This window comes from Pyrus communis, chromosome 3 (genome assembly GCF_041283825.1).
Source record: "Pyrus communis isolate YQ-2024b chromosome 3, ASM4128382v1, whole genome shotgun sequence".
NCBI lineage: Eukaryota > Viridiplantae > Streptophyta > Magnoliopsida > Rosales > Rosaceae > Pyrus > Pyrus communis.
In genome coordinates this window covers 20778020-20796502 of record NC_142567.1, presented here as the reverse complement: position 1 = coordinate 20796502, position 18483 = coordinate 20778020, and the positions used below count along the sequence as shown (strand labels likewise).

The following is an 18483-nucleotide window of genomic DNA, read 5'->3' as shown; positions in this document are numbered from 1 at the left end:
GAAAAAGAGGTTATTGAACCCATAAGATAAGAGGCTAATGAGCCCATGGAAGAGATTAAGATTGAACTCTTAGAAGAAGAAATTGAAATGGAGCAGCATCAAAATTATGAGCAGCATCAGCATTCTTAGGAATTTACCTTTAGACTTAATATTAGAAGAAATTTCAAAAGCAAAATTAAGAATAATGTCACCAGACATGCAAAATGAAATCCTGATCAGAGCATCACAGTCCATGAAAGAATTACAATTACAATTACAATGTGCTTTGTACCAATCAATCTTTGATTCAAAACCAGGGATGAATATTATTACAAAGATGTATCTACCATGTTTTTGTGATAGTACAGAGAATTGTATTTGTAAACCAGAGGTTAGCATAACTGTGGCCAGGATTAACATGAGAGATTTTAGACCATGACATTTTAGTTATGAGCATCAGAAAAGGCATAATGTGGTAGAAGTTACCCCAGCCTTACTATTAGAGTTTGGCTATCTTGATAAAATATTTATTAACCATATTTCTCAACTGGAATCATTTCCTGAAAAACTTATGAAAGTAATAGAAGATTATTTGGAAAGGTGGAAAGAAATTTGCATAAGTTTTATTAGTAGTCTTCCAGATTGGTATGTACATATGCATAAGGAGAAAGCTAGGCATATAGCCATGATTAATGAAGAGTTCTTTAGACCATATCCTATCACTCCACATAGGTGGACTCCTTCATACAACAATATTATAAAATTTCAAGGAATCCAAATGTTTGCCTTAGATGAGTTTGAAAATTTTAGGTATGATATGATATTAGTAGCAGAAGAAGAAGAAATGCATATTTACAGCAAGTCAAAAGCCCGTCATCAGCCATACTGGAAGCCTCAAAATTACAAAAGAGAAACAGAAAATATGTATTACAAGGTGAAAGAAGATAGAGAAAGAGATGTAGAGCTAGTAGAAGGCGATGAACAGTATTGGAACAATTTGACAGAAGAAGAGCTGCATAACATTGACAACATGATGGAAGCATGAAAAGCTGACAACAAATTAGCATAAGTTGAATAGCATCATGTAAAATAATGTATTTCTAGACAGAAATGTCAACATCATTGTGGACCACTATCAATGGCATAACAGTAAATAAATAAAAGGACTTGACCTATTATGGGATTTTCATACGCAAAATGTCCTTTTGATTAAGAATAAATAGTACCAAGCCCTTTTCATTAAAACTCCCTTTATTAAGTTGATAGATAAGTGAGTGGATTATGTCTAGTTTTTGTAATTAAGTTCTTTTACCTTTATGCAATTATCCCAGCCATTAAAGTCAATACAATGCCAAAGTCTCCTTTCTTTGAGATGTCATTGTACATTTATATATTATATATTTTTGTGTGTGTGCGTATTAGGATAATGCTATGTAAACCAAATTCATATTTTTTATATATCTAAATTATCCTTAATAACATTGACTTCGGGTCTATTACTTCTTATCTACATTTATTTTACATTATTTCATTAAGTTAAATGTTTTCAAATATCTTATTTGGATTTAGAAAAGAAAAATTTTAATGTCGTGATTCTATGCATATTAGTAACAAAAATTACGTGATATCAGAGTTTTGTTTTCAAATATTATAAATGTAATATAGTTGTTTCACATTTGTATAAAATTGAGCATTTTTTGTCTTCTTTCCAAATGATGCTAACATGTAAATTAGTATATCTTACAAATATAAAATTGTTAGCTTTGTGCATACGGTTCTCAATAAGGATTTTTGTAGCTTCAGGTGAGGAGGGTATTATTCAAAATTGCCAATATTTTAAATATAAATAGAGGTAAATTCTTTTGCACAACATGCATATAATACCAATATAAGTTAGCATTTTTTGGTTCATTTCAAATGATGCTGACATGTAAATTAGTATATTCTACAAATATAAAAATGTTAGCTTGTGTGTACGACTCTTTTTTTCAACAAAGATTTTCGTAGCTTCAGGTGAGGAGGGTTTTATTCAAAATTACCAATATTTTATGTGACATCCCACATCGCCCAGGGGAGTGATCCTTATATGTATATTCCCATCTCTACCTTGCACGAGGCTTTTTGGGAGCTCACTGGCTTCGGGTTCTGTAGGAACTCCGAAGTTAAGCTAGAAGGGGGCTAGAGCAATCCCATGATGGGTGACCCACTGGGAAGTTCTCGTGTGAGTTCCCAGAAACAAAACCGTGAAGGTGTGTTAGAGGCCCAAAACGGACAATATTATGTTACGGTTGAGTTAGGCCCGGGAAGTGGTCCTGCCCGGGCCGGGATGTGACATTTTACATATAAATAAGTAAATTGTCACATCCCTGCCCGGGGCGAATCACTTCCCGGGCCCGTTCCACCACCGTAGCACGATATTGTCCGCTTTGGGCTTACCATTCCCTCACGGTTTTGTTTTTGGGAACTCACGAGCAACTTCCCAGTGGCTCACCCATCATGGGATTGCTCTAGCCCCTTTCTCGCTTAACTTCGGAGTTCCTACGGAACCCGAAGCCAGTGAGCTCCCAAAAGGCCTCGTGCTAGGTAGAGATGGGAATATACATATAAGGATCACTTACCTGGGCGATGTGGGATGTCACATAAATTATTTGGCACATACATATAATAATAATAATAATATAAGTTCCTAATAAATTATGTAATAAATCATGCAAAATAATCCCTAAAAAATAAATAAATATTATTTGATTTAATATTATAATAATATAAGTTCCTAATAAATTATGTAATAAAACATGCAAAATAATACCTACAAAATAAATATATTATTTGATTTAAAACTAATTAATATACCTGTATTTTGCACAATATATATATATATATATATATAGGTAAATTATTTGCACATAATATGTATAATAATATCAAAATGTGCCTACCATTGGTAATAATACATGCAAAATAATTTACCAAAATAAAGGAATGTTGATTGATTGCACACATTGAATATTATGTAATAATATATGCCAAATAATTTACCTACAAAATAGAGGAATGCTTTAAGCCAAGTGTTGCATTGGGTTATATCAAAAGAACTGTATTTTATTTTTGGAAATGTTTGGATTGCAATGACATTTTCATGGCAGAATAGAACTTTCTTTTAATTGACAATTACATGATATTTATAAAGATACTTGTAGGATGAACTATGAACTCATCTAAGGCAACAACTTAATATTAAACTAACTATAAATGTATGTATTTCATATTCGCATTTGTGTGAGTCAAACATGAAAACTTCTCCAACCAAGACTGAGCTCGCTATCAATTCTTTTGTGCTTTTATGAAGTCTATGAAGTCGATAGATAAGACCATCTCCAATGGTTAGGCTAAAAACCAAATTTTTTAGCTCGGAAAATTTAGCTTTTAGCCTAGAAACAACTTTTCTGCTCCAACCGTTCTAGCCTAAAATTTTAGCCCGGGATTATTAAAGAATGAACTTAGGCTATTTTTTTTGTTAAATTAAATTTTTTAAAAAATTAAATATGTAGACTATCGTAAATTAATTTTATGAACATTTTAATCTAAAAAAAATTTAAATTCCGATAAATATTGAGTGGAGTCCACTCCGATTTCTAGGCTAAATTTTGGGGGGAATTTGGCATTGGTTTAGCATTTAGCATTTAGCCCAAAATTTCCTCTTGGGTTGGAGTGGGTTTGGGGGGAAATTTTGGGAGCTAATTTGACTTTTAGCCCACCATTGAAGTTGGTCTCTCTAGAAAGGAGATAATATCAAACTTTTTTAATATTAAATTCTTTTACCAACCGACCACTAAAGTCAATAGTCCAAGTCTCTGGTTGATTATTGTACATATATATATATATATTATTTGTGTATATGTATTATACATGCATGGCTGTGCTTAGTACCAGATTCCAAAACACACAACTGAAACCCTAAAATTATTCTCTTCTACAACCTTGCCATGAACCCATTTATATCTTTACTTCTATTCCTTCTACCAATCATCTCTCTATTTATCACAACCTCGGTTTCTGGTTCACCCATGAAAATCCCAAGGCTGAGTCCTACTGGAGGAACATTTGTACATGGAAATTATTTTGCAAATGACCAACCAAAAGCTTTGTCTGCACTTGATCAAAACGATTTTGAAACATTTTACTACACCCAAACACTTGACCATTTCAACTTCAGGCCCGATAGCTTCACTACTTTTCAACAAAGATATTTGATCAACTCCAAGTACTGGGGTGGCTCCAATGTTAGTGCACCAATATTGGCTTACTTGGGCGCAGAAGAATCAATTGACAACGATCTTGCTATTGTCGGCTTTCTCAGTGAAAACGCCTATCAGTTCCAAGCTCTCCAGATATTCATTGAGGTATGCACAAAAGAATTTCCGGCCGCAACATAGAACTAAGGGAAGTAGTTTTCTTGCCGGACATTAATTTACATGTTATAAGATTATTATTAATTTGGACTGTTGATCAAGTGAGTTCTATTGCATTACTTAGTCTGAGACTTTTATTTTTCTCACCAGCACCGGTACTATGGGAAATCAATCCCGTTCGGATCAAGGGAAGAAGCATTTAAAAATGCAAGCACTATTGGATACTTCAATTCAGCCCAGGCAATAGCAGATTATGCAGAGATCCTCATACATGTAAAGAAGCAACTTCACGCTGAAGATTCTCCGGTGATTGTTATCGGTGGATCATACGGTGGAAGTGAGTGACTGCAGATTCACCTTCACGAATATTGTTTTAGTAATTAAGATAAGTAACTTTTTGGCCATGTTTTTTATTCTCCCTTTTGATTTTCCATTTTTGATACAGTGCTTGCTTCATGGTTTCGGCTCAAATATCCCCATGTCGCAGTGGGAGCTCTAGCCTCGTCAGCTCCAATTCTTTACTTTGATAACATTATCCCACCAGAAAAGGGATATTATTCCATTGTGACCAAGGATTTTCAAGTAAAGTATTTTTCTTTGATGCCGTTTTAACATCAATGTATGTCATCAATTGGAGTTATATAACTTTTTGGAATGCATGTGCAGGAAGCGAGTGAGACTTGCTACCAAACAATAAAGAAATCATGGTCTGAAATTGATGAAATTGCCTCTAAGGATGGAGGCCTCTCAATTCTTAGCAAGAAGTTCCACACTTGCAGGTTAGTGTAGCAAACCTTGACATTGTATGTTGGGATTTACATAATTTCTAGACTAGTTAGCTAGCTTGATATTTCTTTGTATCAATAAGAATTATTTGCACTTTTTTTCATTTACATAAGTCTGAGGAAATTGTATTGTTATTGAGAAATTGGCTGAAACAATATAAAATACAAATCTCAGTTGCAGAATTGGTTGCTTTTTGAGATTTGTTGATATGTCATTATCTGATGATCATTTCAACATTTGAGATTTATAAACGGAATTGTTACTGTCACTCTAAAATTCTTATTTTACACTCTAAACTTATTATATTTAGAAAGAAAAATACATTTGTGAGAATTAAAAAATGAGATTTTTAGAGTGTACAATAGCAGTTTCGTTTATAAAAAGCCTTATATATAGTCAATTTCCCAAGATTAACGATCTCTTATTAATTCATTGTTTTATTGTTTTTTAGTTTGCTGAACAATTCTTCTCAGCTGAAGGACTACTTGCAATCAGTGTATGCTCGGGCTGCTCAATACGATAGTCCACCAAGTTATCCAGTTACTGTTGTCTGTGGAGGAATTGATGGAGCTTCTTCTGGAAATGATACTCTAAGCAAAATATTTGCAGGCCTTGTTGCATACAGAGGAAACAGGTCGTGCTATGTTAATCAACCCGGAAACCTATCTGAAACAGATATAGGGTGGGGATGGCAGGTAATTAGTTACATTAATTTAGTTATCTTGTCTCCATCTCATAATTGATTAATTATGACAAACTTAAAAAGTAATACCAATGCTTGCATGCATTACAAGACCAATTTTATAGCTTCAATTTTTTGTTCGATTTTGCATTTATTTTACAATTTTCTATTATTAGGGGGAGGGGGAGAGTTAGAGACTACTACAATAATTTATGGGATGGAAGAGTTTCGAACCTGATATGCATAGGCAGAAACCCAATATCCTATATACTAGGGTATTAGTATTAAGGATAAACATTTAACCATCGACTAGATTTTCTTTAATTAAGGTGGAGAGCATTTGAATCTAAAACCTCTTGGAAGGATCTTTTTAGCATTGCGAAGTCTAATGCCACTACAGTACTAAGTTTCAAAAATAGTTTCGTATATTGACCTTTGACTTAATTAAGTTTATGATTCTTTTTAAAATTAAAAAAAAAAGTCTCGAGTTTGAATATTCAAATTTAATTTAGGCGTAGACTTTGAATCCTTCATCCTCGTGTCACACATACCCTACTCCGCGCATGCGCAACTCTGTGCAAAGCCCACCCAACGTGTACATGTTTTAATTTGGAGGATAATATTATCATAGGGAAAGAGTAGTCAAATATTTACGCTGATTTGTTCAAAAGAGTAGTCCACCACCACTTGATAAAAATCAGATGGCTTTCAAGTGGTCACATGCATTGACATGCGCGCATGCTAGCTAGGTTGCTTACCAAATAATTTGCCAAGGTTGAGTAATCATCATTCAAAGGGTTGACTTGATGAAAGACAAATTCATGTGGATCATACTGCCTTTTCTTTTGTGTGTTGCATTTGCGTATCACATAATTCCAATTTTCATAAAGTCACATTTATTTTTCATTAAGTCACATTTATGTTCACACCATGTATAACTAATCTATCGTACTTCGAGTTTGTTTGTGATTGCATCTGTAAAAACATGTAGATATTTATATTAGAAATTCATGTGCATTTTAAAATACACTTGAAAGTGCTTTTTGAAAAAACAAACACTTAATAAGTGCTTTAAGAAAATATGAACTTGGAAGTAGGGGTGGGCACGGGCCGGGCCGGACCCAAAATTGAAGGAACGGGATCGGACCTGTTTGTAAATAAAACGGGGCGGGGTGGGGCGGGTTTTGGGTTTTAAAAATGGGGTCCGAACCTAACCCGACCCTTTTGAAACGGGCCGGTCCTACGGGTCCCCACAGGTCCAAGTGTGGGTGCCTCAGCTTCCTAGCAAGTCCACGTCTCCTCCATCCTCAGGTACCTCCTCGAGTCCTTCATCCGCTTCACTGTCACGATAAACCCGAACTCCATCACCGCCTTGTATGTACTTCCCATTGTGGATCCATACATATAAAATCATGGCACCCTTTATCCAAAATCAACAAAATCAATCACTTTTTCTCTAGTTCCTTTTCAAAATCAACAAAAGGGATATGAGTTTGTACCCATTGCAAGATCCCTACACAGATAACAACATGCAAGAGACATTGTCCTTCAATTTTCCTTAATCTAAACATTAGAAACAAAATCGAAGAAGGATGAGACTAAAGTCTAAACTCCACAAAAAATTCAGAAAAAAGAAGAAGAAAAAAAACCCCATCTCATATTTCCCACAATACAATACCTACAGATTAATGAAAACCCAGATGGGCTAGATGCCCAATCTTGCAGAAAATTAAGATATGAGAGGAGACATTGGAAGACTAAGAACAGAGAGCATGGTGGTCGACTTCGACTCGCATGGCATTGACGATGGTGGTGTTTGACCATCTCGAGGTGCTGATGATGGGGGCCTTCGTTGAGGAGGAGAATCGAGAGATAGGTGGTGCGATGGTAGTGGCGGTTATGAGTTTGATGTCATCGAGGTCGAGGAGGTGAAGATGAGTGACAGAGAGTCTGTGGGTGGGAGGAGACGAGAAAGAGTCTGAGTTACAGACTGGGAGATGGGATCTTAGATGATGGACTAAGAAACAGGCTAGTCCGGGGGCCCATTCTTCTCAATATTTGGACTCGGGCCCGAACCTTAATTGCCATTGCCCCGTCCCGTCTCGTCCCGTTTACTCTCCAAAAAATTGAAACCGCCCTGTACCCGCCCCGAACCTAGATTACCCGCTCCGACCCGCAGTTCCACTACCCGTTTGCCCACCCCTACTTGGAAGTGTTTCCCGAAAAAGAGCTACAAAGTGTTTCTCTACCTTTGATAATATAATCCAATATAAAGAACTTGATAATTTTACAATAAGTAGAAATTCAATAAATCATGGAAGAAATGTATGTGCCGTACTATGTTATGTATAGGAAAGATCGGAGATGTCCAGTTTCCTCCTAAAGTTATTCAAGAAAACTTGATTAAACGGTTGAATACAAATAACTTAATTATTGTTATTCTAATATTGTCATACATATGCTATAGAATCCCATTCATACACTGACTGTGTCTTTCTTGTTTAGTGTTTACTTAGTACTTGAGCCAAATATTTGTATAATTGAAAGTTGTTAACAACCCAATGCAGAGAAAGAAAGAGAAATTGACTGCAAATTAAATCTGATTTTATTCTAGCTAGCGACGGAAAAGAAATAAGACGACCGCGTATATTAAAAAAAATAAAATTTGCATAAATGAATATGGATTCTCAGGGGGCAAAGCTAATGTTAATAACAATCTTAATATTTCTGAGAACTTAGATTCGAATTAGGTAGATTGTATTAAAAAAAAAAACCGTCATAATACAAACATCAATGTCAAAACCAATATCAATACCAATGTCAATGCCAATATCAACAATTATTAATATATCTTTTGGTGGGAAAGTTTACTCTCTCGCACACAGACAGATGGGTTTATAGGGCTACAAAAATTGGACAATGAAATGGGGCCTTCTAGCTTTAAGGTTCTAGATGTGACTCATGACTTTCTGCATTGTACTTAGACGTGTAGTGACATGGTGATACCCATAAGCATCAGCAACGACACCATGTTTCAACCTGACCCGTTCGATCTGGAAGCCTACATCAAATCCTGCAAGGCAAAGTATGGAGTCCCTCCTCGTCCACGTTGGGTCACTACGTACTTCGGAGGCCATGTAAGCGTCCTCTTTATAATTATATTCAACATTTTAACATCAGTATTTTTCTTCATATATTTTAATTCACTTTAATATGTTGCTGCTGATGCTAACAAAAATTATACCAAACACAGGATATAAAACTAGCTCTCCACAGGTTTGCTAGTAACATCATTTTCTCCAATGGGCTAAGAGACCCATACAGTAGTGGCGGGTAAGCATGAAAATTACTATATACACACAAATAAATTAAAGGAATATTGCTTTGACAAACCAACATTCATGCATGATGTACCTGGCAAAGTTAACCGTTGTTTTTAACTCTCATTACACAGGGTGTTGGAGGACATATCACGCACTGTTGTTGCCGTCCAGGCAAAGAATGGTACATGTCAAATTCAATATTTTCAGAAGGGTCAAACCAAAAACCAAAAACCAAAAACAAAATGTTATATTTTGGGGTCTTTTGAAAACTTTTTCGGTAACTAATTTCAGTTTTTGACTTTCAGGAAAATAAAAAGTGATTTCAAATTCAATCTTTTTTTTTTATTTTTTTTTTGTGTATTTAGAAACAAAAACTACAAGATTGGTTTTCCAGTTTTCATCTTGTTTCTAAAAACTGAAAAATGTTTTTGTCAGTATTCATGGTCAAATAAAACTTAAAAACTGAAATAGTCATCAAACAGACAGTTCACATGTATTACATTTGAAAAAAAAATTGATAGGGCAATAATCCCACCTAAATATAATTCATTCACTTAAAATATTACAAGAAACGGAAATACCAAAAGGATAGAGACATACGGAAATTGTTTAAATTAATGTACAAAATTAAAATTTATTTTTACAGGATCTCATTGCTTGGATATACTTCGTGCAAACCACGCTACTGATCCAGGCTGGTTGGTGGAGCAGCGAAAAACTGAAGTGAAAATCATCAAAGGATGGTTGGCCGAGTACCATGCCGACCTTCAGGCATACAAATAATGAAAATTACCCCTTCAAACAATAAGACCACGGAAAACAAATTGATTAGGGCAAATCCCAGCTACAACTTTCTGTGTGTCCTGCAGGGAAAAATCCATTAATTGCCAAAGACAAGGGCCACCCATTGATTATTAGTTGCATGTAACATTTGAACCTATGTTTTCTTCTCCTTTGGATGTATCCCATATTCGTTAGAATTTGAAAAGGGAAACCATAGGGGTATTTACAAACTTTATAGCTACTATCAAACGTAATCCCTAATTTTTCGTTATTGTTTACACCATTAAAATATTGGACTTGCATCAATGGCATCCCCACTAGAACTTCAATGGCACATATTACCCTGTCACAGTAGCATTCCACATCAATAATACAATAATATGTGTTATTTCTTGTCCATGTGTTTTTGTATTATTAACATGAAACGCTACTGTGATAGTGTATTTGTGCTATATAAGTTGTCCTCCACTCCATATTCCTTTGTACTAGAGTTCTTGCCACTGCAGCTGAATTGGCTTGGGTTAGGCAGCTCTTTTGATCTCCATGTGCCTTTATATATAAATTCCTTCAATTAATGCTTTATTGTGATTGTATTTTTGCCATTGCATTATCTTCTAATTCAGTATTCCATTGAAGAATGAAACACATTGAGATATATTACCACTTTGTCAGAAAAGGGTTACAAGAGGGGATTTGAATGTGCAACATGTATCTTTTGCTGAACAATTTGTAGACATACCGGCAAAGGATCTTTCTGCACCGCTGTTTCATCAACGTTGTGCCAATCTTATGCTTGGCTCGTCCAAGCATGAGATTGAAGGGGATGTAAAGATATCAACCATTGTAACATTGCCAAGTTTCACAAATTGAAGAAGGAAGGTGTTAGAAGTCTGTTTAGGTTGTTAAGTTAGCTATTTTCTGTTCGAGTAGTCAGCTCAGTTTCTTCGTGAGTAAAAAATGAGAAGTCTCTAAACACTGTAAACTTGATCATTTGAGACTGAATGAAAGCAAGAAAGGATTTCTCCTTCTCTCTCTCTCTCTCTCTCTCTCTCTCTCTCTCTCAAAAATTCTCTCCGTGTTCTCTCTACTTTCTCTCTGTATCCTCCTTCCATTTTAAGGGGCAGTTGTAAATTTGCAGTTGAGTGATCTGTGTACAATGTTCATTTGGACTTTATTATGAAATCTCCAATTGACCAAAAAAAAAAAAACAAAAAAAGTAAAACCATTGCCGAAGAAAACACTGAAATTGAAGGAGAATGTTGGATTAAAATTTAGAAAGTGAAAATAAACCCATTAAACACATTTTGTAACTTTGAGTATGCATGGCTGGTTGTTGTTAATGAGACTAGAAAAGACCGCCTATCGTGAGCATGCCAATATTCAGTTTATACGTTATGTATGTTTGTAAACACACAACTGAAACTAAAGCCTGTTAATTTGCATTCTTCTACAAAACCTTTGTCATGAGCCCATTTCTATACACACTTCATTGCCTTTTACTGATCATTTCTCTATATGTCACCACCTCTTTTAATTCTTTTACACTGCTAAACATTCCAAGGCTGAGCTCCACCGCCAGCGGAGGCACATATTACACGGCCAAACTCAAGCTTTGTCTGATTTTGATGAAACTCATTTTCAAACATTTTATTACAACCAAACACTAGGGCTGGTTTGGTATTGTTGTGTTTTGAAAAAAAACTGCTTCTGTTGTGCTGTGAGAATAAGCTCATTTTTGTTGCTTCATGTTTTCGGCTTTTTTTCATCCAAAACTGTGAAAATAAACTGTTTTTAAATGTTTACCAAATACCTTTTTGAACTCAGCTTTTTTTTATACTCACTTTTTATAAAATCACCTCAATACCAAACCGGTTCTTAATCATTTCAACTATATATAGGTCTGAAAGCTATGCCACTTTTTAACAACGATATGTGATCAATTCCAAGCATTGGGGTGCACCAATATTTCCTTACCTCGGCGCAGAAGCATCATTAGAAATGCTCTACTTGCCATCGGCTTTCTCAGCGACAACGCCATTCGGTTCTCTCCAATTACACACTGAGGTATGCATGAAAAAGATATGGATCATGTTTGCACGCATACAAGTACTATTTTGAGACAACTATTTTTCTCATCATCCGCTTCGGTACTATGGGAAATCAATCCCATTTGGATCAAGGGAAGAAGCATTTAAAAATGCACGCGCTCTTCTTTACTTCACTTCAGCTCAAGCAATAGCAGATTATGGTGCGATTTTCACGCATGTAAAGCAGCAATTTCGTGCTGAAGATTCTGCGGTGATTGTTATCGGTGGATCGTACGGTGGAAGTGAGTGGCTTCAGTCTCCAGATCCTTCCTCACAACTCACAATGTGTTTCTTTTTAATTTTACATGTCTGATTTTCCCATTTTCTATGTTAATTTGCATGTATGCAGTGCTTGCCTCGTAGTTTCGGCTAGAGTATCCCTATGTGGCCATTGGAGTTGTGGTCTCATCAGTTCCTCTGAAAGGTCTACTACATTTTAATAAATATTTTTGAAAAATCAAACTTGTGACTAACTAAAGCTGTAAAATTAACTAAATAAAAATAAAGTCACGAAAATTTGAGATACAAAAATTGAACAGAGAAATCGAGGATGGGATTTCACAACAACGGTGGTGGTGGGGGTGGAGGATATGGTTGTAGTAAGGTGGCGGTGGCAATATGGTGTTAGAAGTAGTTATAATGATAGTTATTGCATTATGGTGGGTGGTGGAGTATATTATCAGAGAATTGAAAAAAATGATTGGGGAAGTGTTATTGGCACTCCAAAAATCTCATTCTACACTCCTCATAAGTGTATTTTTCTTTCCAAATATAGAAAGTCTGGAGTGTAGAATGAGATTTTTGAAGTGCCAATAACAATTTCCAATTGAAATCCATCAAAATCTTAGGGGGAGATGTCGGATACGCTATAACAAAAGACTCATTATAAAAGCAATCAAAGTCCTTCAAAGTTCTTCAATGTTCATGACTTTTGTAAAAATATCGATGTACTAAAAAAAAAAATCCTTCAAAGTTCATGACTTTTTAAATTCTTTAAAATTAATGAAGTTTTGAATACACCTAGACTTTTGTAGACTCGCAAAAAGTCATAATTGAATACCAGAAGATTTTTATAGATATTTTAGATGTTATAAATATCAATACATTGTGACTTTTATTAACACATTGAAAGTCTATATTGAATAGGCTTGGATTTGAGAGTGAAGCAAAGTCTATCAAACTCCACATACAATACATCCTGCTAAGATTCTATGAAACTCCATTACACTCTATATGTTTACAATTTTCAAAACCCTTTAAAATTTCAATTGAATACATCTCACTAAATATTAAATTCCGAAAACGAAATAGTTTTTTAGGAAATACCCAGAAATATGACAGTTTCTTAATCTTGGGACAGAAATAGGACATTTTGAATATGCACACACCATGCACAATAATTGGACATAAATAGGATTTTTCCTACACCCTGAAATGACCAAATTGTCCTATCTCATAAATAGGTTATCCAGAAATTACAGCTCTCATTTCTCATTTTGTAGAGAGAGAAACAAAGAGGAGAGAGAGAAAATCTCTCTCCCCCAACTCTAGTTCGAAGAACCCTAACCCACCCATCTTCTTCATCTAGGAGCTCTCTCTAACCCACCCATCTTTTTCATCCAAGCTATCTCTCTTTCTCTCTGTCTCCTCCCTCTACATTTCAAATATGTACAAGAGCTCTCTCTCTCTAACCCACTAATCTTCTTTGATTTTTACCTTTTCACTCGTAGGTTTTGTGAACTGGGTTTGCTTAATTTGGCTTGTGATTGATAGATTTTTGGAGTTGAAGTGATTGGTTTGGTGTTTCTCGGAGGAGACCCAAATCCTTCATTTTTTATTTTTATTTTTTATCATTTTTCTGATTTATATGTGGGTTTTGATTTTTTCTATCTTCTCCCTCCCTATGCTCCCTCTCGATCCAAATTTACAAGCACTAAAATAGGGTTTGGCTTTTGCTGTAATTAAATGAAAAAACGTATTAAAGGTCAGTTACCTTTTGGAGAATAGATAAATTTGAGGGAAAATAGAGAAATCAAAGTGGAAAGAAGGAAGAGAGAAGGATATGGACGAAATTGTTTTGCGTACTCGTTCTCTCTCTTCGTATTAAGCTAGCTCATACACAACATGTACACAACATGCACACATATCTGAGTTCAACCCGAAAACCCATAGCTCACAGCTCTCTCTTCGAAATCAGAAAAAGGACGCAATTTGATAAATGATCCTAAACTTTATATGAAGAATTGAAGATTCATTATTTTGAATTTGGTATCAAATTTGATTGGGTTCAAATATTTCAAGGATTTGAAAAACTTGTAGTTTGAATGGGCATGAAAGAACCCAACTGAATCAAAGGAAATTGTTTCACGAACTCGTTCCCTTTTCTCGTATTTGCAGGGCCTGCCTTTGAATCAAAGGAAAAAGTAGTAAACTACATTAATGTGAAGAGTATCAAAGATGTAAATACACACCATCTACGTATAATACACTATATGCACACCACATGCACATAATATGTATAGTACATGCACATGATATGCACAAAACGAGAGAAACTTTAATGGCAACATATTACTATAATGGGTACAATTAAAACATACTTGTTATGTATATAAGGTTAAAATACAGTTTGAAAAGTCTTGTTACGTATATCAACCACCACTTAACCGTGCACGGAAAACATGATACTCGTTGTCGTTATTTCACGGACACGCATGACCCTTAACGTCCTCTAAGTTTTTTCTTAATTTTGTTTTTCATCGAGGCCAACTAAGTTGTGGTCATACTCGCTAAATTCCGGGGCACAACATATGTGCATCATAACAAGTGAACATTCTCGCTTCTCATATTAAGATGTAGTCATGCACACCACATGCACATTACGGAAAAAATTTCACAAATTTTTGCAATTGAACACTTGAACCATAAATTGTTCCATCCCAATCTTGTAGCACGTCAAAACTTGAAATTTATTCCACAGCCCATACTGTGGAGCCAAAAATAATCAAGAAAAATATGGAGGCGACATATGGATTTTTGGGCAAAAAAGACAAGATTACCCTCGAGACACATCGGAACTCCTACGCACGAGCAGCAGACAATCATCACTCAATCTAGGTCAAAAGTGATCAAAATAGGTATTTATTCAAAACCTTCCCACAAGGTAACCTCCAAATATTCATTCAAAATAGGATTAATTACCTAAATTAATTAATTGATTTTCTAATTAATTTTCTAATTGATTGCAAGATATTATGGTGACATAATATCTTGCAATTACACCCAAAAACCACCAAATGTGGCCGGTTCCCACCTCTCCAAAGGGGGTCGGCCACACCCCTATAAATACCACTTCATTTCTCCAAAAACCTAAGTTGAATCCTCTTGCAAAATTCTCTAAATTCTCTAAATACTTTTCCCTCAAAATTCTAACTTTGGCATCAGAGGTTCTTTGGCCAAAGCCCTCCCCCATTCATCGTGGGCGCATGAGGCTCTTGGCCTTGACCTAAGGTATTAATTGTTTTTGCAGGTGCATTTTCGTCCAAGAACAAGAAGGAATAAATTTGCATCCATAAATTGGTGCTTTCATTGAGAGTCTTGATCAAACGCTTGTAGAAGACTCTCGCATTCAAGGATTTTCGTTTTCTTGTTCACTTGTAGATTTTTCGTACGTTCTTATTCTTGGAATTTTTATTTTTAAAAATTCTTTGATAACATGTAAAAGAAATATACAATGGCAAGAGATTCAGAAACCTCGACGAACGAAAATTCCAACGTTCAAGGATTAGTACCACGACGATCTACGAGGCTCAACACAACGATGAGTGGAGTGGCATCACCCCCACAGGGCACCACTGTGGCAACCACCATGGTAGCCACCCTCAGCAAGGCCCACAACACCACAACCATGGCCCATGCCTTGCCATTTAAGCCCACACGGGCCCAAACCCAAGGCGAGACGACCCGAGCCACTTAAGCCTGACGCGAACCCAACGCGTTGCCAAGCCGAGCCCTAGCCTCGCACGCACGTATGCCACACGCCAAGCAGCGCACTTCCGTGGCCCAGCCTGGTCCTGCAACCCAGCCTATTCGCGTGGCCCAACCTACTCTCGCAGCCCAGCCTGTTCTAGTGGCCTTGCATGCAACCCAAATTGGTCCAAGATTAGTTCAACCATCTTGACTTCAAATTTATGGGCCTACGATTGAACCAGAGGCGTTTTCACCACATTTGTCCTCGGATTTGACATTTCCCAACTAAAATCTCACGCCCGGAGTTTACCACACTTCCACTGCTCAAGGAGACGTATTCCTTCAAAGCTCTTTCAACCTAAATGAAGAACACTACTTGTCTCAACAAGTCATAGAATTGACGAGCGCCCTCGCATAATAGACGACCTTGGTGAATCAGCTCTTGCAGCGCACCGAGATGCAACGTGCCCTAGACGAGGTGTTCCGAAGTAGGACAAGGGCAGGCAAAGAACCTCTCCAGTAGCGTCCCGGCAAGCAGCCACTCCACCAGCCATTAACCGAGGGTTCAGGCAGTGTACACTCTCGATTCGGCCCCCGAGATAGTGTATACTCCCGTCTTAGCATGCGGATGAGCGTGCACTTTTAATTAGGCCCACAGACGAGCATACATTCACGGTTGGGGCCACATTCCCATAGTCAACCTGAGCAACATTCTTGGCGAAATGTTCATTCGCGGCTAGGCTTACAAGGAGCATCATCCACCTCATATTGGAGTAGGCAGCACGAAGGACGGAGGGAAACAGTCACTTAGTCTGGCTCAAGCTCAACCAGTAGCCTATAAAGAATTCCCTCGCCTGCTAGGAACAAACCACATACACCGCAGTCGCGGCATAGATGAGCCGATCGTGTAGAAGAGCAACCTAGACCAGTAGGTCACAACTTGGGACAGCTGAGAGCTCCGTTACCCCCAACAAATGCAAATTCAGGAAGAAGTATAAAGGCTCATGATCGAGTGATTACACGATTTTCAACATAACAAGGTCACTAACGAGGCACTACGATGGGACATGACCAACATAAACAGGTCAGGCTTCACAGACGAAATCGAGCAGGCAGAGCCTCCGTGTAAGATCAGCATACCATATTTCACATCCTTCAAAGGGGATGGAGACTCGGAAAGACACCTAAAGCACAACCAAAGCGCAATGATCCTCTATCGAAACAACGACGATCTTATGTGTAAGATATTCGCCACCACTCTATAAGGCGAGGCACAAGATTGGTTCTACACCCTACCGCCACAATCTATTCGGAGTTTTGACAAATTGTCTTTGGATTTCACCAAAGAATATTCATCTTATCGCTCGATCAAGAAAAAGTCCTACCACTTGTTCAACGTCAAAAAGAACCCAAATGAGTCGTTTTCCGACTAAGTGAAAAAGTTTAAAACAGAGAAGGCAAAGATAGTTCGATGCAACGACTTGATAGCTAGAGTAACCATCCAAAAATGACTCCCAGCAGACCACCTGCTGTTCCAAGAATTGATCATGAAAGAAGATCTAACTCTGGCAAACTCTTTCATTCTGGCAGAGAAGTATGCACTTTGGGACAAGGTTCTTCGATGCACATTCAAGGCAAATCCGAGCGATCTTAAATATGAAGTCCTTCATTACTCTGAAGAAGATTCAAGGTCTGACTAGACGAGTAGCCGCATCTGAAGCAACAATAAGCTATACCCTTATACGAAAAGAGCTGGAGGCCCAAGTACCTATATTCCACAATTCAAAAGCTTTCCTCGATGCGGAAACTAACTACCAGAAATTCAAAAGCTAACTTTGGCGACAATTGTTGCAACCCGGAAGCTCAAGTTATACCTTCAGACACACAAAGTCATCCTCATGAGGCACTATTTCTCCCAATCCAGAAGCGCGACGATAAAGGCGCAGACACTAACGGTGCAAAGTTTTTTTACGAACGCAACAACTCAGCTCAAAAGGCATGCAAATGTATATGAAACTAGAAAGACACTCGAAAGCAAGTTTTGTCATTGTCGCCCCAGAAGATTCTACATAGGAGCAATATGTACCGGCAAGTTGAGCACCATCTTCTGCTGCGCGTCACACGGCCCCAGCCGACCTTAGCTTCATAATTTAGGTCTACAACAGCCTAATACGGGTAATTGAGCATTCCTTGCTACGTGTAACATGGCCCTAGCTCCACGGCTCCCTACTGTGCCTTTACGCCTAACCTAGGCGATGCAACAGAGCGACCCAACGACGCTTTAGAGGCAGCCGAGCATGCCCTAGCCACGTCTACTTCGCCGAATTGAGACTTCTGGCATTTGTATGTCAACGGTGCATCCAACTACAAAGGCTTGGTAACAGACATGGTCATTGTCACCTCAGACGGTTCGATGCTCGAGCAGGCGATTACCTTAGGCTTTAAGGCATCTAAGAACAAAG

General features: G+C 37.2%; 1 protein-coding gene across 1 annotated transcript; it reads left to right on the top strand.

Annotated features, from left to right (window-relative positions):
- Positions 1 to 3871: 3871 nt before the first annotated feature.
- Positions 3872 to 10236, top strand: LOC137716087 (uncharacterized). The gene is made up of 9 exons (XM_068455480.2): positions 3872 to 4382; positions 4542 to 4728; positions 4837 to 4973; positions 5058 to 5170; positions 5629 to 5872; positions 8844 to 8996; positions 9113 to 9192; positions 9314 to 9363; positions 9829 to 10236. The coding sequence occupies exons 1-9, from the start codon at positions 3966 to 3968 to the stop codon at positions 9963 to 9965; spliced, it is 1518 nt and encodes a 505-aa protein (XP_068311581.2). The 5' UTR covers positions 3872 to 3965; the 3' UTR covers positions 9966 to 10236.
- The last annotated feature ends 8247 nt before the right edge of the window (positions 10237 to 18483 follow it).

Excerpts from the sequence above, each read along its gene's own strand:
- LOC137716087 (XM_068455480.2), top strand. The coding sequence starts at position 3,966 with ATGAACCCATTTATATCTTTACTTCTATTCCTTCTACCAATCATCTCT. Across the intron at positions 4,383-4,541 it reads CTCTCCAGATATTCATTGAG|CACCGGTACTATGGGAAATC; the intron begins GTATGCACAAAA and ends TTTTCTCACCAG. Across the intron at positions 9,364-9,828 it reads TGCCGTCCAGGCAAAGAATG|GATCTCATTGCTTGGATATA; the intron begins GTACATGTCAAA and ends TTATTTTTACAG.